At 38.2% G+C, this 27,619-nt stretch overlaps 1 protein-coding gene across 7 annotated transcripts in view; it reads left to right on the top strand.

Annotated features, from left to right (window-relative positions):
• Nucleotides 1-27,619, top strand: part of ADCYAP1R1 (ADCYAP receptor type I) — a 150,923-nt gene that overhangs the window by 55,946 nt on the left and 67,358 nt on the right. For all 7 annotated transcript variants that reach the window (XM_074830573.1, XM_074830562.1, XM_074830588.1 and 4 more), the window contains exon 4: nucleotides 27,449-27,556. In XM_074830573.1, coding sequence (XP_074686674.1) covers nucleotides 27,449-27,556 — 108 coding nt within the window. The remainder of the gene's footprint in view (nucleotides 1-27,448; nucleotides 27,557-27,619) is intronic.

Here is a 27,619-nt window from a genome sequence, read left to right as displayed (position 1 = left end):
CTTCAGGCAATTCATTTCAGACCCACGGATGTGTTTTTGAGACACTCTTTGTGCATTACAGAGGAGCTTCCCAATTCTTCCCTGGTCCAGAAGTGGCATAAGCAAGGTCAAAAGGGAGAAAAACTGTTTCTCCTTCCCTACCCCCAGAATTATGTCAGAAGCTGACCGTGAGCACTACTTCTTATGATTATGCAATGACACTTACTTGGATTCAAGAATTCATAGATTTTCCCAGGTCAAAAAAGACTATTTCATCAGCTAGTTTGTTCTTTATGACTCAAATCCAAAATAACCCTGGTGGTTGAGGGACTATTCAGACTGAACTCCTCCCCTCTGCCTGTTCCAAATTCAGATCACAGCTGAGATAGAGGAGGTCCAGAGCCATTGGAAAGGCTTTTGCATCTCAATGTGATTAAAATGTATCACCCACTCAGGCAGGAAGGGACTGAATCCTTTCAAGCACTAGCTCAGCAGCAGAACCCAGCTGCTCTTTATTCTGTTCTCCCAGTATTTTTGGACTGAATCACTGTGAAGAAGATTTTCCCAGGCTCATTGTGCACCTTTCAGTTGTTCATCACATCCTGTGGCAACAAGTTCCACAGTTTATGTGGCTTTGGGTAAAGAAGCCACATCCCCTCAAAGGCATTTATTTTCCAGTGAAGAATTCTGGCATATTTCTTGTTTGAAAGCCATTTCGTTCCATTGCACTTTCTCTCTACCTTTTTTTTTAATTATTGCAGATATATTTTACATATATTTCATTTTACCTCTGAGACTATAGCATTTCACTCTATCCCTTTTAAGTCCTGACCTCCCAGACTCACCTTTTGTTACATGACACTTATTTCAAGCCAGCTCCTGACACCCTCATTCCCAAGAAAGCTTTATCTCCATAGTTAAAATGGTGGGACATCAACAGAGCTCTACCACCTTCTTACTGTTTGTTCAACATCATTGAAATGCTACTTACTTTGTTTCAAATGACACCTTGCTGCTGCCTCCTAACAAAAAGTGTATCAACAAGGGATACTCCACACATGATGGATTCACACTCCACAGTAGTTGTGAAAATACCACAGGTATCTGTTTACTTCAAAAGCACTTTTTCTCCTGGTCTATTACTGGAATGGAGCACTATTCACCACAGCTGAACCTGGCTTTTACGATAAGTTATCAAGCATTGTTTGGAGAAGTTTCACTGTGAAACTCCCTGAAAAGGTAATAACTGCTCATAAATTCATAAATTCAGCATTCATACGTGAAGTGTGTTGATTCTCTCAATTTTCACCTGCTGCAGACAAACTGTTTTTCACTGGTGAGAAATGAAACAGAGGGAAAAAAAAAAAAAAAAAAGAGAAGCCCAACATTTGGTTTTTGTTAGTCATCTATAGCAGTAAGACTTACTAATGATGGCAGGTAGTGCAGAAATATGTTATTAGCTTGTTTCCTTCAAAGAAAGAGAAACATAGAAAACAACTCCCTTGCTTGTCAGAAACAGATGAAAGAAGGAAGAAATCCCTCCTGGCTGGTGAGTAAACTTTTTATTCAAAAGCAAGGAGAAACACAAAACTGCCTTTTCCCCTCTTTGACTACTTCTGCATGCAAATTTCCACAGAATGATTCAATATGTATATTTTCTGAGGATTTATTTCTCCTCAGACAGGCTGCAGGGTGTAAAATGGGATTGTGAGATTTTAGGGACTCTGTAGAGACTCGGGCATATGTTCAAGTTACTGTGGCTTAAAAAAAAATCCACCAAATAAGCTGAACTACAGTAACCTCTGTAAGCAAGGTAGCTTCACATTCTTCTGTTGCAGGTGACACAAAATCAAACGATCACATATAAAACTTGAAACTGGGACATGAACAGTCCTTGTGATCTGTATTTCTACAGTATTTAGAACAATAATGTTACAGATCATGAATCCTACTCCAAGGTGCCCGCATGGTGCAAAAAAATAATAACAGGAATAGTAGGTTCTCTGCTCCTGTTTAGAGACCTTGTCTTCTGCACTGATATTTCTCCTGCCTAAAAGTACTGCATGGAAAGCAATGCACTTTGAAGTCAAAAGAAGAAGAACATATTATGGGTTCCTACATTTTGTAATAATTCAGCTCTCCTGCCTTTGCTTTGCCCCCTTGCTGTGTTTAGCATTTGTGAACACAGACATAAACTAAATCGTTCCCCAGAGCTCCTCTGGGTGAGGTCCAACACAAGCACAATGTTGATGCTGCAACTGCAACCACAGGTCTTGAAGAGCAAGACTGGCACTATATTATGGAAAACATCCAGCCCTGACTTTTCAGGGCTCTAATGTTTTCCCCTTTCCCTCCCCCTCTACCTCTTATGCCCAGATGTTATGCTCATTACTATTTTATTCTTCACAGCTCTGTTTTATCTCCTTCTGCTGCTGTGTAATGCCTATAATTCTTCAGAGACAATGATTGCCTTGAGATTTTCTGTTTGGTTTTTTCCCATGAGTTTTATGATAGCTTCTTCCTCTTAAATGCTTTAAATTCTTTAAGAGCCTTTATATGAAAAGAATTGAGGTTTATGTGCTGACCCTGTGTGTCCATCCCCATTCAGCCATCATCTATAGCCTGAATGCAAAAGAGAATTTGAAGAAAATGGAATCTCAGCAGGACCTGAAATCTGACTCCTTCACTCTGGAGAGGGAATTACAGCAATAAAGAGAAATTATGAAAGCCAAAGGCAGAAAAGGAAGGAGGAGGATGATTACTTCATACTCAACTTCTCCAGGCTATTTCTTACATCAGTGTTTCCAACCTCCCTTGTTTGAGTTTTTGTCCTTGTTTTAGTGTAGGGCTGCCCCAGTTCCTGCTGGACCCTTTTCTAGCTGTCAGCAGTCCTCAAGGGACTTTCCACCAGATAAGAATTGATAAAGGTCACTGCTGATTGATATGCACTCTTTTTCATTTTTATTTTTTCCCATCCAGACTCTGCTGACCTGTTCTCAACCCTTGGGCTAGGAAAGAATGGCACAGGAGTTACTCAGATACTTAATGACAGTTTCCTTGGTCATGTACACTTAGCATGGGATTCATCTAATTAAATGTTGATAACTGCAAATGCATCTACGCTACAAATGAGCGGGTCACCTTGCTCATTTTGTAGCTCTGGATATCTAATAAGTAGAGACTGAGACATAATTCATTTAATCCTCAAAGCATATTAGATGATGCCTTTTTTTTCTCTACAGACATATATGGAAGTAAGAGTGACTATCTCAGCTGTAAATATTTACACTGTAGATGTATTAGTTTTATCAGAGAAATCCTGCCTTTAGCATCTGTCTCTGTTATATTGACTAGGTCACACTAGAGGTCTGGATTACCTGAAAAAATCTGGAGCCTGATTTTTACCATGGAATGTTTTGATATGTAGGTGTCTTCTTCATGCCGTCCATGTACTTAACTCTACTGGATCTACTTAGACTTGTGTGAGCAAGTTTTGCAATCAATACTTCCTTGAGTGGTGACCTCAAAAGCCAGGCAGGTGCTTGGCAGCCAGCACATTCACACTTGCCACATATATGCACTGACAAAGAGAATCTCCCAGCTGTCTTCTGCTTCCTAGTGGGCTTGTATCTCACTTAGTTGTAACTCCAAGGGCCTTACACATTTGTCTGGCTTGATCTGGGCTCTACTGACCAGTTGTATCTGATACTGTGTATGGAGGCACAGGATCAAAAACAGGAAATGCACCACTCAAAGAAATCAGAAAGAGCCCTGATAATATAGCGTAGAACATTTCTCCAGCTGTAGATTGGCATGACAGACTTTTCATAGTCTGTTACCTGTCTTGTTTTCCACTGCTGGAACTTGATATTCTGGATTTGTCCCCTGAATGTGGCTCTCTCAAATAGTGGGGGAGTGCCTTGAGTGATCTGCAGATTTGGGCCTCTGATTTAATGCTTATTGTGCCTAAAATGCATTAATCGGGCATAAGCCAAGGTATGATAATAGCAAACACAGTGCAAGAATTTTAATAGAAACGGAAGTGATGAGGACTCATTGGTGATTATGTGGTTCATAACTCACTGTCAAATTAATCTTTAACTTGTAGTCCTGGATAGCTAGTCCTCCTGTCCTCCTCTGAAAATGTTGAAGTGTAGTAGCTTTGCCAGGCAAGTCAAGAAAGTCGTATGAAATAAGTATTTGCAGGGATGCAATGCCTACAATCACCTTTAAGAGTAATCCTATCAGCAAGTTACCATGTAAATCAACAGTAAATAAACTGGTAAGGGTGCCAAGGGGGTAGGAGGTGGTAATTAGAAGGTAATGGTGGTAATGCAAGGTAAAAGTAGATTTTGAAAAGAATTTCCATCTTCATATGATGATGGAGCAGTTTTTCTTAGTTTTGGATTTCTATTGGGTGTCTCATCAGCCTCCTGTTCTTTCAGAGTCTTTTAATTATCCACTCTTACTTCCCTTGGCACCACTGGGAAGACATTACTTCATTGTGTGCCTGTGTATGTGTGCATATGTCTCCTTTATTGATGCTGCTGTGCACAGGAACAATAGGACTAGGATTGTTATTCTCACACTCAGCTTTTAAAAGCTATTGAAATCTTCGAGTTGGGAGGGTATAGCTAAGAATATGTGTTTACACCTATGTGTTTTTTACTTGGCTCCTATTTGAGCCAGGATGCTGACCTAGATAGCTTTGATCTGCCTGCATGCATCTTTGGTCAAAGATGCTTTTTTACACTAATGGATTTATCCATGTGACACTGCATAAAGTGTCTTCTACTAACGTCTTGTTAGAGATTGTAGAAACAAGCAAGAATTTCAAGGTAGAAGTTAGAGACGATGTGATACCAGAGTTAGGATCCATGCTCATTTCAGGCCTCTATCTGAACAAGACACCTGTGCAACTCTCAGTAGCCGAGCTGTGATCAAGCTTTACTCTTTCTCAGGCAAACACAAGAAGAAGAGCTTCACTGATCTCTGTTTTTCAAGCATTAACTCATTCTTTAGCTCTTTTGTTGAATGTCTCTGATTTTATCAACATGTTTTTTAGAAGTCTGTTCATCAGATACAATGGATGAATTCATGGGGCTTACAAAGTAGAGAGGCCTTTATCAATGCTAGGTATTTAAACTGTGTTTACAGTCAATAGATCAAAATAAGTACTTAGAAGTCACTTACACGTACTTACAGGACCTAAACCTTCCCTATTTTAGACATCCATTTTACACCGAGAAGACTGTATGACAAGTGCCCATTTCTCTCCATTGCCTATTGTGTCATTATGGAGGTCTGAAGTTAGATAGTATCAATCCTGTTGATAATAATGTAGCAGTACTGGAATGAATAAAATCTTCACAATCCAGGCATAAACCAAGCTACAGGCTCAATAAAGAATCTTGTTCTCAAGTGGAGGCTACAAGGGAAGTTGCTAACCTACTGTGAATTCAGTCACATTAGTGAAGCTGAAAGCCTGGAAGTGCATTGTCTTTGAAAAAGTTCAGGATCAGCTCTGGTGGGGGAAAGAAAGAGTGCTGTGTCACAGACAAACTGCTTTGGAATGATCTATGGAAAAGTTTCTTGCTAGTCATGGCTGGAGACGGGACAAACCTCCAATGGGTGAATGACTGGTATATTCTTATTTCTTGGAACAGCCTCTGGCATATTTCTTTCTTATCCCTCTATAATATACAGCCAAGTTATATATGTGGTCTGCCTGAAAAGACAAATAGTATAACAACAATTTTACTGGTGAAGGATTCCTGGTAAGGGATTAAAAACCCATCCACGTTGTACCCTAGACATAATATGAAGAGGCACATATTAATGCCAGTTGAGCAGGGATATTTATTTGACGTTGTAGCTCTCAGCTGAGATCGTGGTCCTGGGAGCAGAAATAATTTGCTGTAGGGCAGTGCTGTGCCTGTGCAATCCTACAACTCTTGCTTCCAGATCTAGCTGGGTTGCCATTAGACTGGGAATCTCCGTACCATTCTTCATTAGGGATCACAGTGTCCTTGGTAATACTGTGTCTCAGTGTCAGGAAAATCTTTCCTTAATATATTATCCCTTTCTCTTCAGTTCCATGTGCTACCCACACATGTGCTAAGCCATGGCAAATCAGTGGTGTGTGTAGGGCCATAGGTGCATCACACAGTACCAGAGAAGTATTCTGCCATGGATTTTCTACAGCACATACGATAGATATGGATACTTTAGTCTCTGTCCTATGAGTCTTAAACCCAAATCCTACCAGTTCTTATTCACTGCTTTCTCTCCAGGAATGTGGTTTGTCTCTCTTAATTTTAGTAACTAACACCTCAATTGTCTGGTCTAAACTAAGTCTAAGTAGCCACTGAAGAGCTGTGGGTCCTTCCTTAGAGTTAATCCTTTCAAACTGCTGTGGTTTCCTAACATTTGTGGGATAAATAGTTCTCTGGAATGGCCTTTTTCTCTCTACTGACTCAAGAGGAAAACCAGAGGACAAGTTAAGCTATATGGACTCTCTAAGACACTTAAAACTTCAGTGAGGTGATCATCAGCCTGGGAACGGTCAGTTAAGATGACTCAGAGAAAAGATGCAAAAATTGCTGTAATGGAACAGAAATTTCTATTATTTCCTTGGGCAGCATGAACACATTCTGCCGACACATTCAGCAGCATTTTGGTGGTTTAAGTGAGGACTGCCTCCTTTTCAAGCCCTGCTAATAAATATAAGTTTAGTCATCTTCTCAGCATTTGCTGAACTTCCATTCAGATAGGAAACATTGGGAAGGAAAAGTACTGGAATTTAACGCCTACAGCTCTGAAAACACCATTAACTGCAAAGCATGTGTATGAGCTACTATTCCCATCCCATAGTATATTCATTGTAATAATTCTTACCTGGTTCTTTCAAAGATATTACTTTTGTAATCTCCAGAATTGCCAGGAAGTCCTTCTTTAATAACTGAGGAACATAAGTTAAAAGAAAATAAAAGATAGAATAGAATTTGCCCAGGCAACTGGGTAAGAGATTGACTCAGATAAGATTAGTTTTTGGGAGCAGGACTGAATAAAAGTATTTTTCTGCAAGCAGGTTAGTAATTGAAGAATGCAGGTTCAGGTTAAATTTTAAAATAATTTAGGCCGAAAAACAATAGCCATTAACAAATTTGGAAAATAAAAATGTATTGATGCTTCATGACAGAACATTGTTTCAGAAGTATTGCTACTTAAATTTAATTAGGGCTAAAAAAATAAATAATGTTAAAATTAAAAATGAAAAGCTAAAAATAAAATTTCCTATCTGCCTGTTCAACTCTCTGTATTTTATGTCAGCCAAAAAGGAGAAAATCTCACTTAATTGAGCAGAATAGGGTTTTTTTGTTTTATTTTTGTTTAACCATTGAAACAAAATATCAATTATTTACACAGTTCCACTTGTAAGTTCCTTGTTTCTATGGTGACAGGTCATTAAACCACACCACCTCTCTTTTTTTAGCTGGAGTTAAATAGTACCAAGAACCCTAGTCTTACCTTCCCCTACATGGCATACACGATGTACAGTAAGAAGCTGACCTAGAGTAAACAGGGGCAGCTTCTTTACAGTATATGCAGACACTATCAGGAAGTGAGGGTTTGCCCCATATACTTTCTCACTCACTTTTGGGGTTTGGTTTGGTTTGGTTTTGGTTTTTAGATGACTATTTTCAAACACGAAGTTTGGTAGATGTATTTGCAATGGATTTTACCTGCGGGGCAGGGGATTGTTTTAATACCCCAAGCTGCAATTGTGAGCATCACATGTAATTGCAGTCATGATATAGCGGGTCACTGCAGTTAAAAAATGAACAATTAATAGCAGTAAAATTTATGCAATGAAATGAATGATGGTCTTTCTTGTGCCGCTGTGATCTGTCTGTATCTCTGTCTGATATCTCTGTATCTTCAGAGCCATGGGCATCTGGACTATGTGACAAGTTACAATCATTTAACTTTTTAATGTCTATAGTACCATGGCAGAAAAAAATCCCCAAAATACTATTAACATTCCATCTGAATTATAACTGAGTGACCATCTGTGATTTTAGTATGGTTTTCATCAGATCTCCTTAGCTCCTTTTAAACTATGTGCTTGTACTATAGCCCATCAGGCAGCTGCTGCAGTTTTCTGCAGAAGCAGATACATTTCAGTGATGAATTAATGTGTGTCCTTGCATGCAAACTGTGTTTTCATGAATGTCCTAAAAACATGTTATATTTCTATAAAAATGAGTGAGTCAGGTGTCAGACAACTGGCTGTTCTTTTAAAAGGTAATTCTGTGAAAATGTTCTTTTGTTCCTACTCCCATGGCATATTCTGTGGCCATCTGCTGTATTTTCTGACAAAAGTGAGTCTTTATTGCTTCTTTAGATTGCTAGTCTTGCTGACAAAAACACAGCAGTAAGAGAGTGAATTCAATTCTTGCTGGAATCAATGGCACAGTTGACTGGTTTCTAGGATCTTTATTTCTAGTGATGGAACATGGATTAAGACAGCACTGATTGACTTTGAATTTCTCTGCTCTGGCAGTGACTACATTTCAGAGAAATTCTAAATGAACACTAGACTTTGCCTGTAAATTACATTCTAGTGTCCAATGAGTTCCTGAAGCAAGAGAACTAGGGAATTACTTTGGAGATTTTTAGGACCAGATTCAGGTGCAAATAAACAACAAGTGTCTCTAGATTTCTTAGGGTACCAAGACATTCTGACATGGGGCCTACAGAAGATCTGTGTCTATCTGGACTGGCAACTCAATCCCCCAAAGAAGCATCTCAAATTGCACTAAAAACATATCTTTGTGAAAATAAATTAAATCCTTACAGTGGAAATACCTGATATAGCTACCTAAAAATTTCATGTTCAGTCTAAGTTAGTCACCAAGGCTTCCTCAATAATCAGTGATGAAAAACAGAAGACTTCTAAATGCAGATCACTACACATAGATGCCTTCATTTTATCCCTAAGACACGGGGGAGAGAGTTTTATTGTATAGAGACAGATATTCAGTGCCATTTGAGATGCCTTGGGTGTCTGACACACACACACAGCACTAGAGGAAGTGGCACAGACTTACTGAAGTAACAATATCTGAATAGAAGCAGGAGGTCAACTAAATAGCTCAGGTGACCCTGGTGATATTCACTGAGGCAGCTGAAGCCCACCTCAGCATACAGACATCTATATTTAGACTTCTTAGTCTGAATCTAAAGATCTATAGTACTCACTGAATCAGAGTGGTGAAACACTGGATCTAGTTGCCCAGAGAGATGGTAGATGCTGCATCCCTGGGAACATTCAAGGTCAGGTTGTGCAGGGCTCTGAGCAGCCTGATCTGGTTGAAGATGTCCCTGCTTATTGCAGAGGGGTTGGACTAGATGACCTTTAAAGGTCCCTTCTAACTCCAACCATTCTATGATTCTATGATTAATGAATCTTGATGGAAAGAGATAGGCATCTCCAGAAATCCAGTCATGTTTCCTAAGAGAGTTCTCTCAAAAAATGATGGAAGGTTTGTTTGATGAAGGATGTTAATCAACCTATTGTCCTGGTTTGAATGAGTGGTGGGGGTTTTTTGGTAGCAGGGGAGGAGGCTACAGTGGTGGCCCCCTGTGGGAAGCTTCTCAAAGCTCCCCTGGCTCCAGGTTGGACCCGCCTTTGCACCAAGGCTGTGCCTCTGCCATAATGTATTTAAGAGGGGGAACCTGGGAGGAGTTGTGGGAGTTGTGAAGAGGAGATGTGAGGAGAATATCTGTGCAAACACCAAGGTCAGTGGAAGAAAGGAGGAAGGGGGGGGGTGCGCTGGAGCAGACACTCCTCTGTATCCTCTGGTGAGATGGGAGGGCCACCCCCCTGCCACCCGTGGAGGTCACCAGTGGAGCAGATACTGATCTGCGGCCTGTGGGGGGCCCCACACTGACCCAGGTGACTGTGCCTGAAGAAGACTGGGACTCTGTGGAAAGAAGGCCCCACTGACGTAGTTCAGCACTGGGAGGATTGCAACGTGCGGCGTGACATACACACTCATGGGAGTGACTCATGTTGGAGTTGGTTTGTGTAGGACTGTCTCCTGTGAGAGAGGGACCACTCTGGAACAGGGGAGGAATGCCAGAAGTCCCCCCCCACCCCCCTGCAGTGAAAGAAGCATAAGGTCTAACCACACCCCCATTCCCTGCCCCCTGCACCTCTGTGGGGAAGGAGGTAGAGATATCAGGAGCAAAGCTGAGCCTGGGAAGAAGGGAGAGGTGGGGGAAGGTGTTCTCAGGATGTGGTAATGCTTCTCACGGTTCTACTCTGTCTGTTACGTGTTGTTGTTATTAGTGTCTGTATTAAATTTTATGTTCTTTTTTTCTTCGCCTAACAAGCCTGTGTTTTGTCTGTGCCAATAATGGATTAGGTCATCTGTCCCTGTCCTTATCGCAATTTCCTGGGATTTTTGCTTTACTCCTTCCCAACACTGGGGGGAAAGGGGGAGTGAGTGGCTGTGTGGTGCTTAGTTGCCCTCTGAGCTCAAGCCATGACACCTACGAAAAAATGCCTATCTTTTGCATTGATTGTAGAGACAAAGAAAAAAAATAATTATTGAAGTGAAGTATTCTGAGGACTGGCTAACAGAGACATGTTTGATTGGTTTTAACAGAGCACCTGTAGGATTGCTGTACACACGCATCCACAGAGTTTGATTGTATTAGTCAAATTACCTAAAGACATGGAAAAGACAATACAGAAATAATTATGATCTCTGATTGAACTTATAAAAGCCTAGAAGGATGTAAAAGGTACTGCTACATATGCTAACAATTAATAAAGACAAAATACAGATGTTGATCCTTTCTATAATTCCTCAGGTTTGGGCTTCTGTTGCTAATGAATTCATAAAGTATGGCTAGTGAATATAATACGATCTACCAATACAGACTGAAAGTAGATTCTTGGCTGTGTTTAGGGTATGTTTTATCACCCTGGTATGATGAAGGATCTGTAATATACCTGTCGATTCCCATTCTGCCCCACAATAGCTGCCCATATGTAATGATGTTTCCTGTTTTGTTAATGACAATCAGGATCCTTGTTCCTTCTTCTGGCTCTGTGTTGGGAAGAAGCACAAAAGGAAATAGAGACACAGTGTGTGACACTGGTTTTTCATCAGTGGAATTCTCAAAGTTTTCATGTGTGGAATGCACAAAGTTTTTCAAGAGAAGCATGTGTGGGAAGCAATGCTCTAGCCTGGGACCTGTTGCAGAGAAGCATGACCAGACTCCTTCTTTTACTTTCGCGTGGAGACTGTGGTCACCCAGTCCATCATTCACATGAAAATACAATGACAGTCATTAAGCATCATGCAGTGTCCTTCCATTTCTGCCTTGTTTCTATTCAGTCTCTCATCAGAGGTAGATTTAACAGGCTTAGCAGTGGCACAGACAAGGAAGTAAACTGGTTGGACCTTATTTCCTAGGATAATGGGACTTTTGTGAGCCTGTTATGAAGGTGGTATTGTCTAAACTTCCTTGGTTATTCTTCTGTACCTTGATATGAAGATCAGAACAATACCAGGGCGTTTTTTAGTAGTGAGACAGCATGGAGTTTTTCTCAATGAACTTGAGATTTCCGTGCCATAGGTATTTTTATCTTTGCTATTGTCACAAAGCTGCCTTCACAGTCAATGGACAAAAGTTGATTTTTTGAGAAAATGATGCATCAGACTTATTTCAAATGTCTGCTTTCAGATGAGAGACATTGTTCTCTGGGATTGCCTATTTCTACCTATTCCTACAAAAAATTTGAGGGCTTTTCAAATGTAGATGTTGGGAACTGGTCCATTGAATCCCACTCTGGAAAGCACATTTGCCAGTTACTGCTTGCTTTGTTAATGGGAATGGTTGCCTGTCCTTAGACCATTAGTGGGAGAACAGTAAATGTGGTGGGAACAAGAAGGGATTAGAACAAACTCTAGTGGCTTTCCATTAATAACTTCAATTGGAAGATTTTCAGTACACTCTTAAGAATCTCTTACTTTCCACCAACGTGTGGACTTCTGGAGGAACATTCTGACATACCACATTTTGTATACTTGGAATTCCTCCTTTTGGTATCTGTGTATATTGTAGGATCACTTGGAAAGCTCTAGTCATGGATCAAGTGTTGTTAGACCAAAGACTCAAGAGAGTCTTCTTAGCCTGTTCTTCACCATGAAATGCTTTTTTCTTATGAGACTTCACCAAGCACTGATAGTCTCACATAGGTGGCCAATGACTAAAATTGTCCAACCGTACAATTTCATTTCTTGTTTCATTCTGAGCTACATCCACTACTTCTTAATATACCTTATAACTTTAAGCCCAGAACTTCATTACAGGAAACTGCCTAGTCAATAATACATGCAATTGAATAAGTGTAATAATTTGGACTCCTGACAGGTTTTGCATATTGATTTTTCCTCAGCAAAATAAAACTGAAGAACAGTAAGTTAAATCATCTTCAGACAGATAAGCAAGTTACAGTACTATAATAAGTTATTAACTACTCCATCTGCTAAGTGGTAGAAAAATATCTGTATGTACTCCTCTCACCATGACAAAAATGAGATAATTCAGTTTTACTTACCTTCAAAAGCAGAATTGCAAAGTAACTTACGTGCATTATAACACCTTAAGTAGCAACTCCCTGAGTCCTAATTAAGCCCTATTTTTTTCACTAAGTTTTTCATATTTCTACTTCATTAGACACTTAAGTCATGATCTTTCCTTCGTTGGAAATTAGAATGGATCAGATCTTGCTCTCCTCTGCGGGATGCTGAAGAGATTTAGAAAGTGAAGAAAACCCTGCAGTATATCTGAACCTCATGGCCTCTTCCATCACTGGAAGAACAAGGCAGCAAGAACTGCATGTCAAATATTCATTGTATTTTTTTTAGTTTCTGGGTGAGGGAGGATGGGGGTGGTGAAAGGGAGATCCTTGGCCTTGCCCATGAGCTGCTAGCCAGCACTGCTGACTCAGAATGTGCATAGTAATTTGCTCCTGGCAAAAGGGAGGAAAAGAAAATGTGCAGTTCCTTCCCCAAATTCCTCCCCTGAAATAGAAGGGACAGGAAATGGAAAAGGTAAAGATCTCTCACTTTCATGCAGTTTTCCAGCCTTTTGTAAAAGAAATGAAGCGAAGAAGAACTCTTCTCGTGTTTCATTTTGGGAGTCATAAAACTTAATGTGTTGAAATATTTCATTCTAGAGAAAAGAATTTTACACATATACTAGAAAAAAATTAACTTGGCCTGTGCTGTTTTTATGCTTCCCAGCTTGAGATTTCATGTCCTAATATGAATCCCACCATAGTTTGTTCTGTGGTACAGGAATACTTTAGCAATACCACACTGAAGTCTAAAAATGAAATTAATCTCACATTATCTGGCTGAAAACAGAATGTTTGCTTAAAGTGGACATTTAGGCTCCTCCGTGGCAAGAAAAAAAAATAAAAAGAGTAAAAACTTGATTCAACTAGCCTATCTTTGATATCTATTTTAAGATAATTTGTTAATTTCAGATACTTCAGAAGTAAGATAGTATCTTCTCTCTTCCTGATGTGTGATCTGATTTTTCCTCATTTCATATCTACAGGAACATTGAATGTTAGAGTCCAATTCTAAGCCAGCTTTTGGTTTTGTTTATTTTTTTCAAATATATGCATTATTCCTCCAAAATCATTAGAAATTAATAGAATTTAGAAAACTTGCCATCCAGAATTCAGGTTGATCTCAGTTAAATTAAATGTTCTTCTTTTCATTTCTGAATTATGCTCCTGGATGCCATGAAGCCTCATGATTTTGGCAGCTTGATGAATATATAGTGTCTTATAAATTATTTACAGATGAATAAAAGTAATTACCAGCCTCTTGCACCTTACTGTAAACATGTAGTTTAGAAGCACTTTTGTTTTTATCATGAGTACTTTTGAGCCTCAAGCTATACAGAAATACCAAACAGACTCACCTCCCAGCTAACAATATATTTATATCTACCACCAGCTTGTTTTCTGAAAAGATCACTAACAAATCATGCTTTTAAGATTTTGATAATCTTTAAACTAAACACACCTTTTACCAAAATAAGAGCAGGAAATACCAAGCTGTGGTGGGAGGGTCCTGCTGCCAACAGCTTTTGCTCTTCTCCAGGTGTAATTCTGCTGCTCTCAATCTGCAACCTCAACTCCCACTGAATTCAACAGGCATTTTCAATGCATGTTTCAGTAAAAAGAGAACTGCACTGGGCTTTGTATTTAGGGAAAAATGGCCTCCTGGGGGAACAGTTGCATCACTGGATGTTAGACATCTAATTTATTGGCTAATTATCTGGCTAGTCTCCCAAGACTGCTTGTACAGTGGATAGATACTGAGATTTACATTCAGTTTACATATTAAAACATCTAAATTAACATCTCTTAATATGCAAGCTGAGTCCCACTCAAGGTATATCCATAATCTCAAAGAGTTTAGCTGCCTATTTCACTTTCCAGTCCTGGATTTCCTCTTTCTCCATAATTCACATACACTATTTTATTTTCTGGCTTTTTTTTTTTTTTTTTTTTTTTTTTTTGAGTAAACCAAGTGGGAACCCTACCCTTTGCCAGGTAAGGCACATATATGAAGTTAGATGGTGCAGTTTTCACCCTTCAAGAGCAGATAGTTGAGTCTTGTGGACAAGCACATGGAGCTGCTCTTCTTACTGATCCTTTTTCTTGCCTTTCTGATTACCCTAAAAGCCATTTCTGATTTTCTGAATGCCTTTCCATAGCAGCTTGCACATTTAATACTCAAGCTATACATTTCATGCTCACACAGTTGCTAGAATTGATTGGTTTGTTTCCTTTACAGAAAAAAAAAAAAAATCAAAGGAAGCACAGTGAAACAATGCAACTAGAAATCATGACAAATGCAATAGGCAAGGCCAGAATAATCCATAATTGAGTGACTAACCAGGACCTGTGTGAAAAAAATTTCTGGAAATAAAAGTCAATGCACAATGAAATGCTTTAGAAGAGAGAAACAACTGTCAGAGTGTGTATCAAGAGTATGCCCAAACCTTGTGAAAAGAGCAAAGCCAAACTGAAATAACGACCACAAACAATTAATTAAAATGTGCTGAAGGACTGTTGTATACATTTTGAGAACATGCCTTGTCTTTGTTCCCAAGACATGAAAGTACTGGAATCTGCTCCAGGTTTTTGGTCATACAGCCAAATGACTAATACAATTCTACCTCTTCTCTGCTAACCTGCAAACTACTTAAAACAGAACCCACTGTTATCATAATTGAATAAGGTAGAACAAAATTAAATATAGTCTCCCAGTCAGTAGAACTATTTTATAATTGTTTTCATACAAGATATACCAGAATCACTGATTTGTTTCCCATTATTCTTCTGGACTGAGAACTGATAAAGAAAAGTTCAAATGGTATGATTACAACAGCTGATCATTCCTGTTCACATGAATAAGATTTCTCACTTGTGTTACAAATGGAGTGGTTTTTGTGTACTTTCTAATTTTTCTTCTACACATACCCTAAACGCTTAGTCTATGGACAGAGTAATCTATCTGAGAACATATGTAAATAAATTCTTATACTCTATATCTGTATAAATACATACTTATAAATAACTTCTACATCCAACTGGGTTTTACAGTAGGGCTTACTTTTATATCTGCTAAGTAGTACAACATCTGTTGACTCTCAGAGTATCATGAAGAAATTTGTTACCATCTTTATATATGACACCAATGCTATCACAGTCCCTGCAAGTCAAAAATTATCAAATGACTGAAACCTAAAGGAGTTTCTGGACCTGTACTCTGTAACTTGAGTGTGCAGAATTATGCCCTGTAAAGTACTTTTCTCATCCTCTGTCCAGCTAATAAGAACGTCACAGACAATGAGGACTCTCAAACTTCCTTTTAGATATTTTAGTTATGGTTTATTTTGCCTGGATGCAGGGAGTAATCTCTATGACCTCCACAGGTCCCTTTAGGCTTATTTTCTGTTTTTCCATAATTATTCCACATTCTAATAAATCGTAAGTAAAAGAATATTGAATATATGTATGCAAATTTTCATAGGTATTTATTACTTCAGATGGGAGTGCAGTTACCTGCCCACACATATTTGTGAGCAACACCACAGAACAATTTGTCTTCCTACTACGTCTTTAACATTTTCTAGTAAGAAGAGAGGAAGAAGGACTAATATACTTAATTCATTTTCATATTTCTTTTTTAACCTATCTCTAAATTCTCTAAGCCAATTAGTCTCTGATTTATAGCAGCTTTATACATGGAGAAACTCACTGACTTTGTTGTAATTAAATCCTCATTTACGGGAGTAAGAAAAAGGAAAATTAGGATCTGCAGACACTTATTTCCCAAATATGGTAAAAATCCACATTTTTCCCAAAATACCGCTTTCTGCAATGACTACTTTAATGGCTTTTATGGAAGTAATGACTAAACCAGCAGTGTTGAAGGACTAATGCATATCTCTGTATGCTACTGATTTTACTGGTCCTCTACCATAAATCATCAAGTAGTGATGGCAGCCTCAGCACTCTATGACTCCTTCCCATTCCTTCCTGTATCTTTCCAGCCTTTAGACAAAGAAAGACAGATCCACCACACTTGTTCTGATCTAAAGACAAGCTAAGGGAAATTATCTTGTCTCTAGCAGTTCAGATTTTGCTTTACCACCACTGTAATTTTGCACCTTCCTGCAACCACTTCCTATGGTTCTCTGGGCTTTTTCACCTAATGTTTCATGTATCTAAACATCAGAAATATTTCTGATCCTCTTTCTATGTGTCATTATGATGTTTATGGGTTTTGGTTTTTTGGACTTTACTGTTGGAAGATTTTGTATTTTGTAGTTTACACAATATAGAGTTGTGAGCAGTGTGTACACATTTACTTTTTCTGGATTAAATTTATAAGGCCTCTGCTTGCTGATGATAGTGCTGGTCTGGGTGTGATGACACTGGTGGTTCCTTCCCAGTCTACATTACATTCTTTTTCTTCCCCTTCTCTCTCTGCAGAAGAATAGTCTTTCCAGGGAAAAAAAAAAAAAAAAAAAAAAAAAAAAAAAAGGGAAAGCATCCACTGTTCATTACCAGGGGAATGATCATGATAGTTCGCTATGTTTCACTAGGATCTCCTTTGTCCTTCTTCATCATGCACTCTACCTCCCTTTTCATCTGTTGATACCCTTCACACTGCCTTTTCACTAACTTCAGATTGTAATCTGCCTATATCTTTATATATCTTTACTTTTGACAGGAAGGCATTTAGTAGCTGGGAACTTACTGAATAGTAATATAATTTCCTTTAGACTATTTCATACTGACCAAAATTTCCCAGGTGTATGCAAATCTTTGTGAGGCTGGATTACATTTAATTTTCAGTGTTATTTTTTCTACTCTGAATCTGTTGCAGGTAGTCGGAGAAGTTCAGTATGAAACAGGAGACAGGCTTTGTTAAATTTGACATTGTTATTGAATCACACCTTTCCTTCAAGATATCTTTTTCAGTTTCTCCAAAAGCTTGGACAAAATACATCTTCTGTCTTGCTGTTCAGGAATATGAAATGTAATGTGTTAACATGCCTCTTAACAGAGTATGAACTGCCTTTTTATAATGTATTTATTTCCTTTGTTTCCTTCACTAGATCATAAGGTTCCATGGGCTCTAATAACGAATTGCTTGACTCACCACTAGAACAATTTCCAGGAGAGATTATGGAATTTGCACACTGGAAGAAATTAAGTTATTTAATTCAGTCATTTCTCATTCTCAAAATATTTGAAGGCATAAACAAGGAATAAATGCATCTCAAGAGTATCCACATTGGCGTCACTGTGGTTACATCAGGAATGAATTTGGCCCAAGATCTCTTATAAGTTATCTTCTACTACAGACATGACTTTTCCACTGAGATAACTCTATTTATAAACAATAGAAAAGCAAGAAAGTGGGAAGGACAGGAGTCTGAATGCGAAGGGACAGATTGCTTCTGAGCTCTGTCACAACTCTTGTTCTGGAGGATGTTTAGCTTTCAATATCACCATTTATTTTGTTTTGTTTTGTTTTGTTTTCCAGCTGTAAAAAGAGCAGAAAATCTTCTTACTCCCAGAGCTACCATGAAATCTAAATAATTATAATTTGTAAATTCCTTTGAAGGAACTTAATATAAGTGTAACAGAATTTAATCTAAGTTTTGAAATTATCAGTCATACAGACTTGAGGTCAGTTCCTATTTTCAGTTGTTTAATGCCTGTCTGTTTTGTTTGGCCTATTTATCCTTTAAGAAACAGGTCAAAATTCCTGACAAATATTATTGACCAGACAAATGCTGACCTCAGGCTTTGCCTGAATAAGTCCCATTGAAAATCCTGTTCTACTACACTGGGATTTCTTAAGACTGAAGTGTAACCCCATACTGAGAGACTTTCAAGGTTTGTGTCCCATTTTAGTCCCACTTCAGTGTTGCTGTGAGATTAGTTAGAAACTAACAAATCAAAGGAATATGTTATCATTTTTTTCTTTTGTGCCAGAACAGATTTGAAGCCCTGAATTTACTACTGGGAAACCTCAATGCTCAAGAGACCTGTTACTAAATCTTCTTCTCATTTTCCTCCATGCAACTAAATCCTCCCTCCATTCTCAAACAAATGCAGACTCCAAAACACAAAAAAGACATGCTGAAAAAATTTATACTTTCCCTGTATCCATGGCAACTATTTATATTACTGATTTTTACAGATGTCTTGTTCACAGACTCATAAATCCCAAATATTACTACTCTCCATGGGTGGCAAAATTGACAATGAACTGTTCAGCTATATAGCTTGGAAAGATTTCTTATCTACAGCCCTAGTTGAAAGCCAGGGTTTGCTGTGAGGCACGTTAATACTTGTGAGGGAAAAATATTATATATAATATTTTATATATATTATAAATATATCTAGTTCTATACAGCTCCTCCATCACCACAACCAATTGTAGGCTGTTAATAGTGTTAATTGAAACTATTCAAAAAGGTAAGACACAGCTGATAGTGCTCCACCCCATTGTCCTTTTTATGAGTAGGTTGTACCTGTGAAGGGGAAGATTCAGTCAGTCAGTATCTGACAGAGGAAAGTAAGAACACATCTTTCTGGTTCTTACTCCATTACCATCTTCTCAAACTCCATCTTAACTCTTCAAACTTCAGCCAGTATTATTACTATGTTCTTTCAAGAAATTATTTTGATCCCAGTCACTTAAAGATTAAGATATGCTGTGCCTGTGATGCATGCAAAGACTTCTAGGCACTGGTGGAATAGCCTTCCTTTTCCCCTCTCTCTCAGCTTGGAGAATTAATGGAAGATAGAGATGATAAAGAAAAGCGTATGATCTCTTCTTCACCTAAGAAGGGAAGGAAGTGAGTCACAATGACGTGGTGGTGACATAGGACAATGACAGTTGTTTCAGCTGCCACCAGCAATAAAAGAAGTAAGGGATACCAGCTGCTGCCAGACAAGGCTGCCTCCAGCAGTTCCCCATGATCTCACATAACCCATGTCCTGAGTGATGCCAGATTATCTGCAGCTGGTGAGCTTGGCACTGGCTCAGGTTCTGGCAGCTTTTAAGTGTCATTCTTGCTTCCAGAAGTGTTAGAATAAAATCTCACAATTTTTTGAGTAATTTCACAGAGTGTTTCTGCCTCCAGAACAGCAAAGTGGTGACTTTCTCATAGATGAATAGCCAATACTTTTTATTATATTTAAAGAAAGGGTTTTTTTAAAAAAACATTATTGGCTTTTTACTCCTCTGAATAATTAGAATTACTCCTCTGTAAAAATAATTGTTCCAAAGATTTTGCCAAACTGAAGTTTCCCTTTAAAACTCCAAAGCTCACCTAAGGTGAATTGGTTGGCAGCACTTAAAGGATTCTGGAGATTTTCTTGGATGAGGTTTTCTTGGCAGGTAATAATGCAAGAACAGCAATAAGTGTGAGCTTAGAATAAATATCCTGTGATTGTAAAGAATAAAACAGCTTTAAAAGAAGAAAAATGGTTAATAACTCTCTAATTATAGATAACAGCTCCTGTCATTTAAAAGCTGATCTTTGCCATGTATAAAATGTTCAAGGAAAAAAATAATAATTTAGTATTAGCCTTTCCTTTTGAAGTGTGTTTCACATGAGACGTAGACAAGAACCATTCACTCTCTTGAGAGTAGTTCTAATGGTTGAATTTTTGCAATGATGAGATCTTCATTCTCTTTTCACCTCTGAGACAGTTCATGGTCAAACAGTGATTTGTGTGTATTTGTATCTACATTTTCCCCCATCAAAATAGTAGGAATAAGGTTAGAGTTCTAATTTATAATTTGTGTGGCTCACTCCTAAGGTGGTCGGAAGGTAAACCAAAGTGCTTGATTAATGCAGAACATCCAAACACAGGGAAATCCTCTCTGTTAAACTTTGGTAAATACGAGCTCCCAGTTCTAAAATTTACAACTTACGTTTGGCAAATACAAAGCATATGTTCTTAATCTTTTGAGAGCTGAAGTCTACTACCTTCAGCTCATCCTTTTCTGCTGTTATGCTATAAACCCCATCATTCCAATCAAAGAAAAACTGCTGTTCCTGTTTCTTTCATTTTTAGTTTTTAATATAATCCAGGTTTAACTTAGTAGATAAGAAGTGAAATGTCTCAAATAATTTTCTCCAATGTTCTCTGTTATAAATTGAACTGATATTTTTAATAGTTTTTCAAAAAAAAGTGTTGGACTTCGTACATCTTAGATCTCTGAAAATGTCAACCCACAAAAAAACTTACTTTACTGATAATGACATACCAGCAGAAAATGCTATCATAGTTTACGTAATTATCATTAACATGAACCATGGATTCTAAATACTCATAGTATAGTGTTGCATAACTTTATACCAGAGGCAGCAGTTATCTAGAGAAACGTAATAGAAAATATTAAGGTGGGCCAACTGCTGGTAAATTTGACTACAGTTTATTTTTCTTCACATACAGCCATAGCCAAGTCACTTGGACTATACATGTGGAATTCCTCTGCTCTAATTTCAGCTGTTTTAAGCCTAAAGTTAGTCTTTCTCTTGGTGCCTTTTCTAATCAGTGGAAGAAAAAATGCATCTCCAGAGGATAATTTATCTTAGAAACCCTCCAGAGGTGTATGTTTTTCTTCATGTAATGTAAAAGAAATGTAGAAGAACTAAGCCCAGATTTACATATATAATGTTTATACTACTAAGGTTAACAGATACATTAGTTAGACAATGCAAGGTGCATCTCAATGCAGCAGTAGCAAAATTTGCATAAAGGAACAAATCCTTAGTGCAATAGCTGATCCAGATGACATATGCTGAATAAATAGACTTTGTTCAAATAATTCCAAAATCTATTGAGAGCAGAACTGGGAAGGAAAAACCTTTGCTTTTTCTCTGACCAGCTTCCCCTTGTACTTGGTCTTTCATGCCTGTTTTGTATATAAGACATTTTAAGGAAGGAATGCCTTTTTTCCCTTGTGCATGATCAAGTATTCTCTTTTCCAATACAGAATGTCTTCCTTCAGTTTTTTGTCCCCTTTTATAACTTTAGAATTTCAGATGATTTTTCTTTTCTATTCTCTTATGGCCTGGGCTTTCAGAAAAGACTAGTGAATCTGACAGTGTTGTAAGTTTGCTTCCTAACTTGAAACACTTACAGAACCATCATTTCTGTAATAAGAGTTCCTATAAGATACCATTATTTTGAAATGTCAATTACTTTTGAAAATCTAGGCCCCATACTCAGGCCTCGCTTAAACCTTTATTTATTTTGGTATTTACCTAGATTTATGAAAGAACAGAGAGCACCTATCTCATATTCACCCTCTCTCTGTAAAGATGTATGTAGTATGCCCTTTAAAAGTTATTGTGCATCACATAATTCAGTTTAATATGCTGGCTTGTAACATTACATTTCCTTTGATATTACTCTCCTGAAGGCAATATGACCTCGAAGGTGATATTTTAAACTAATAAATGAGGAGAGGAACTGAAAATCAAACTGCATGCTGTAAGCCAAAAGGATGGATTTTCATCTCAAGCCTTTATTTCCACACATGAAAAATACAGAAGTCTAATAATTATGTATTTACATTTTTTCTTAATTCCCCAAGGAAACAAATTTTTTCCAAATTCTTCTCATTTCCCTTTTGTTTGTGTCTGAATCCATAAATCCCTTTGTCCATTGTCCTGTCATTCCTTTTTTCACCCCATAATTTTGAGTTCACTGAATAAAGTCAGCAACATTTGACAGAGGTGTACTAGTCTCAAAGCTGGAAATTCCTATACGTTTTGTGAAAATGGTGTGCTGAGTACAAGAAAAATGTCAAAAATTATTTTCATGGAGAGGAGGACAGGTAGGACTTACCCACTTTATTAAGAGGAGTGAATGAGTGAGCAGTAAGTTAGTACACAGGGTCTTGTCATTCAAAAAACATGTCTCTGCTTTTGCACCTTCTCTTGCCAAAAAGCTAGCAGCGATGAGAAGGAGATGTGTTGCACTAGGGACAGGATAAGGACATGGGAGGATATTGTGGATGCTGTTAAAAGGATTTAAATATAGTGTAAATGAGGGTATTGCAGTAGAGGCATCATGAGGAAACAGGGCCCAAATTAGAGAACAACAGTTTGTATATAGTCCTGGTGACATAGTGACTCTGTGTTGGTGGAAGATAACAGGCTCTATTCTCAGTGGATTTAAAGTGAGGTCCATTCCTTGAACTAGGTGAACTTCAGCTATGGGCCTAAAATCTGGTTTTATATCTAGCCACTATCAAAACTGGGACTCTCAAGACAGCCCTACACAGAAGAGAAAAAGAAGCTAAGGGACTGTAAGCAATTTCAGAAGATCTCTTTATCACTGCTATTCTGCCAGCATGTCTTGATTTGAGTTTTTGAAATTTTTTTCTCTTGTTGCTTGTCTAGACATTTCAGGTAAGAAGGCAGCCTTTCAGCTGCCAGGAGTAGCAAGTTAGAGAGAAAGTGTTTTGCTCTGAGAGGCTTGATTTGAAGCAAAGGACAGGAACGAGGCTTGTGTGAACCTTCACAGAAGGAGGATGACTACAGTGGGTTTAGTGCTAGGTATAATTCTAAGAATGCATAAGAAGACTGTGCAATGCTAAATATCTGTAGTTTCCTCCTTGTTATGAAATTTGGCCTTTCTCTGGAAGAGCTGTTCTTTTTTAGTGGCTGCCAAGTCAGATCCATCCTTAGGTATATGAGGCACTACCCTCAGCTTCAACAATATAAATTTAAACTTAGGTGTCATGGGCTTCATGTGAAATTCATATAAAATCCATGTTGTTCTTCAGCTCTAATCAGGACTGTTTTTTGAAGTACGTTTCCCAAGAACAGTACGAGGTGGATCCAGCCATGGGGAGCTTACAGTCTAAACACAAGGTTTATCTCCCTTTTACAAAGAGAAGCTTGAGACAGAAATGTAGGGACTGATCATGTGGCTTTTCATAAGCAGCCACTGTGGTTTGCCTGTAGTTTGAATTGCTCAGGAGCTGCACAGCTATGCTGGCACTGTTCACAGCCTGAAGTAACGTGTCCCAGCCCTTAGCTGGACTCCTTCGCTTAGGATCAGAAAGTGGCTAAGAGAGGCTGCACAGCCACTGATAAGCCCTCTGCCCAGAGGGCAAAGTTGGTTCGTGCCTCCTCCAAAAGACCATATAGACCTTATGGGGAATACAAGCTTCAGCCATTTAATAGGCAGCTGCCTAGGCTAAGCTATTTGTTAGCCTCCTTCTACTGAGTGTAGTCAATGGAGAGATGGAAGTACACTCTACAGGGTGATCCACCACCACTGACACCTTAAAATGAGATTATCCCTATTTGGAAAGTCTCTCTCCATGAACTACAGAAGAAACTTTGCTTAGCTGAATAGGATAAAAGGGTAATTCTTAGCCATCTGAAGTTAAACCAATCCTGACTAATCCTATAGCTGAATGATCACTTTGCATTTCCTCAAAAGTCAGTGACAAGGAATAGGGTCTCCCAAAGGATCATCCATCCCATCAAAGACGAGATAACTAGCTGAATAACGTGAAGCACTCTTCTGCCCATCTGTGAAGAGGGCATAAGTACTTACCCAGGACCAGATGCCAAGAATTACACCACTTACCTTAGCTAAGATGAATGCCACAATGTTTATCAAACATGAGTTTCAGTCTTCAGGTTGCAGTGCAGACTTGGGAAGGGAAGTCAGAATTTGTGCTTTCTGCAAGGTGCCTTGTTTTTAAGACCATCCATTAGCAAGACCACCATTTTTTAACTTTTTTCATGCTAGCCCACATGAAATCTTCTTCTTTAAAATGATTTCTTGATGTTACTGATTTCTAATATCAGGGAAATTTGCCCACTTGAAGCTACACCTTGCTGCTTGCAGTATCTGAGCTACCTCTTTCAAAGCTAGCTTGAGCATCCCTACGTCACACGGCAATGGAGACATACCATCAGTGCCAGAGGAGAACCCTGCTGTGCAGTTTCACACTCAAGTCACATTGATTTCCGTGGGCAGATTTCACCCAGCAGGAGCTGCTGGCTGTATCATTGTTTACAAACGTAAGGGGATTGTGCATGCTGGCCTTTATTCTGTTTAATTTTTTTGTCATCCTTTTCTTTGCTCTTCTAAATTGTTTGTTTTAAATACACTTTTCCAGGCAGGATCAGGCAGCATTCTCATTGACAATGAATTCTTTCTAATGGCCATTGACCACCTGTTTTAGTAACTAAGGGAAATTACTTGACTCTCTGCTTCTCTCTCCCTCTCTTCCAACATCAGCACATCAGAGCTTTCTAGCACAATGAACTTATAATGTCTTTTCAAATGTGGCTATTTTTTAGCTCTGCATGTTATTACCACAAAATCAGCCACCTGGTATTACTGAATTTGATACACAGTGCTATGAAATATTTATTCCGTGTCTACACTTTCTTTTCTGCGGTATGAGGATTTCCTTTCATTTCTCTAGGTTGGTTTGCAGTATCTTTTGCTATCCCAGAGTTTGGAAGACAACTGATGTTGAAGTAATAATAAGAAATAAGAAAGCTTTCCCTATTCCTATAAAACCCATTTAATTTAAGCGAGCAAGGCTAGCAGGTGGTTATCAGATCTCATTAGTCACTTTGCCTCTAATGCCTCTTGTAAGCAAATGTCTCATTACCATGGATATTTACATATTCTTTACTTTTGTACAGTGCCATATATCAGTGAACTAAAAACCTGTGACTACATGTCTTCAGATTTACGTGGTAAATACAGTTCCTACTGCATGGACAGACACTACCTATCAAAGACAATAAAATCTAGGAGTACTCAATGTGATCTTGACTTCCATCTTTAGTACGTTAACTGTATCACAAAACTTTTCAAACCCCAGTCTTTGAGCCTTTTGGAGAGGTTCTAGTGAATCACAGTACTCATACAATGAGATCCTCATCTGGCAAAGGAAACAACCTGGAGTAGGAGTGGAAAAAAGAGAGGAGGTGGGGGAAATGTAAAGGATTCCTATTTTCCAGCTCCAGTGATGAATTGATGAGCATTTCTGCAGTAATATTGTATTCTGGTGTGTCTGGCAAAGCTGGGAGATTTTTATCTAATAGGATCAAGATTTTATACAGTTATTAATTTATATTATGTAATCTGATGCTGCATCCTTTAATTTGAAAGAATTATATCAACTGCTTAGCATATGCCATCATTGTAACATCATAACAGTGTTGTTTGACACTGACTGAATTCTTCAAACACTGTATCATCAGAACTGCCCTATCTACCACACGTTATTATCTGGCTTATATTTTTGTGAGAAAACTCAGGGCTTGGTTCCCTGCCATTGAAACTGATGGAAAAAGTACACCAATTCCAGTCCTGTGAGCATACATTCTCCACTGATGGAAATCTGCTACTATCACCAAAGTCGATAAAGCCCACACTGTTTTTTACAAGTTGATCATCCTCATTGTATTGTACTTGTGCCAGTCTGAAAGTATGACACTCTGAAGCATTATCTGCTTTTACTGAAGATCTTATTTTCCCTGGCACATAGTCAAAGAGAGAGCATATTAACAGAAATCCACTTAGAAAATCACGGAACTTGCAGCTTTTAACAGTTGATAAGGTTATGTGCTCAATCTCACAACAAATGCAAATAAGTAGTAGAGATATTTAGATTTAGTTTTTCTTTCTTTTTCTGCTAAGGTAGAAGATGATTCCCATTTGAGATTCCTTCACTAAGTCTTATTTTTAAACATTAGTAGGAAACTTGAGAGATTGATATGAGTTTTTCTGTACACTGGATAAATCTTCTAGGTTTATGAGCTGGTAAAATGGTCATTCACAGAATCACAGGAGGGCTTATGCTTCTTGAAAGCCAGTCATAGTTCGTCATGTCTCTGACACAGTGATCAAAAAGAAGCAGGAGCTGGGCTCCTTTACTGTATGTACAATAGCACATGGGACCTGAATTTTTCTAATATCCTAAGAGAAGACAACGCCCATTCACAATCTCATCACCTCTTCTTTCTCCATACATGTAACAGGAGGTGATTCTTCATCATTCAGATCTTTATTTCAAAGATTGTTGTCTGAAGCCTAATCTCTGGACTGTTTTTAAGGCCTGATTCTGTCTTTAGGTTTTGCAAGAAATAATTAGAGGTCAAAATCATCCTTTTGACATTGTGAGTTTATATTCTCTAGAGCAAAGCCTGCAGTAGTGAATGATATTGAAACGGTTCTTTATTAAGGAAAGACATTTTTATTCCCAATATTTTTTTAAGAAAATAAACAACATGAAAGAGGTGAGATTCCCTCACATAGCCACAAAATTAGGTGTAGAATGAAGCAGAATCTGGTTTTCAGTTTCCAGTCTTCTCCCTGGGTCAAACTACAAAATGTACCAGTACCCAACCTTTGCAACAACTAGAGCCAAAAGAAATTTATAGAATTTAAATCAAAGATATGATCCAAGGATAAAAATATTTAACCTGACACTACTGAAAGATAGTTAAATAGCAGCAGATTTCATGCTCAAGGGAAAATTTGTTTCTGGTATATGTTGGAATGATTTAACTGAGACTAAGAAATGTCATCTTCTGCGAGGGTAGAGTCTGGTCATTATTATGCCATACAACTACATATTTTATGTTATTCCCATGAATTAAAATTATTTTATTCCAGGGAAAGCTTATTAGAAAATGATGCTGTTTATTATTCTAAAGAAGCGCATTTTTATGGATAGAAGAAAGAACCAGCTATAAAGCATAATAACAGTGTGACGAAAGGAATGAATTTCCACCACTAATGTATTTTATCACTCCTTCTCTTCTGTAGGTTGCCCAGGAATGTGGGACAATATTACATGCTGGAAACCTGCAAGTGTGGGTGAAATCGTCTTTGTCAAGTGTCCTGCACTGTTCAGATTTATCATCTCTGAAGACGGTATTTTCCCTTTGTTCTTTGCCTCTGTCTGGTAAAGCTGCATGGCCAGCGTGAGTGTAAAAC

Source organism: Strix aluco, chromosome 1 (genome assembly GCF_031877795.1).
Source record: "Strix aluco isolate bStrAlu1 chromosome 1, bStrAlu1.hap1, whole genome shotgun sequence".
NCBI lineage: Eukaryota > Metazoa > Chordata > Aves > Strigiformes > Strigidae > Strix > Strix aluco.
This window is presented reverse-complemented; position numbering and strand designations above follow the sequence as displayed.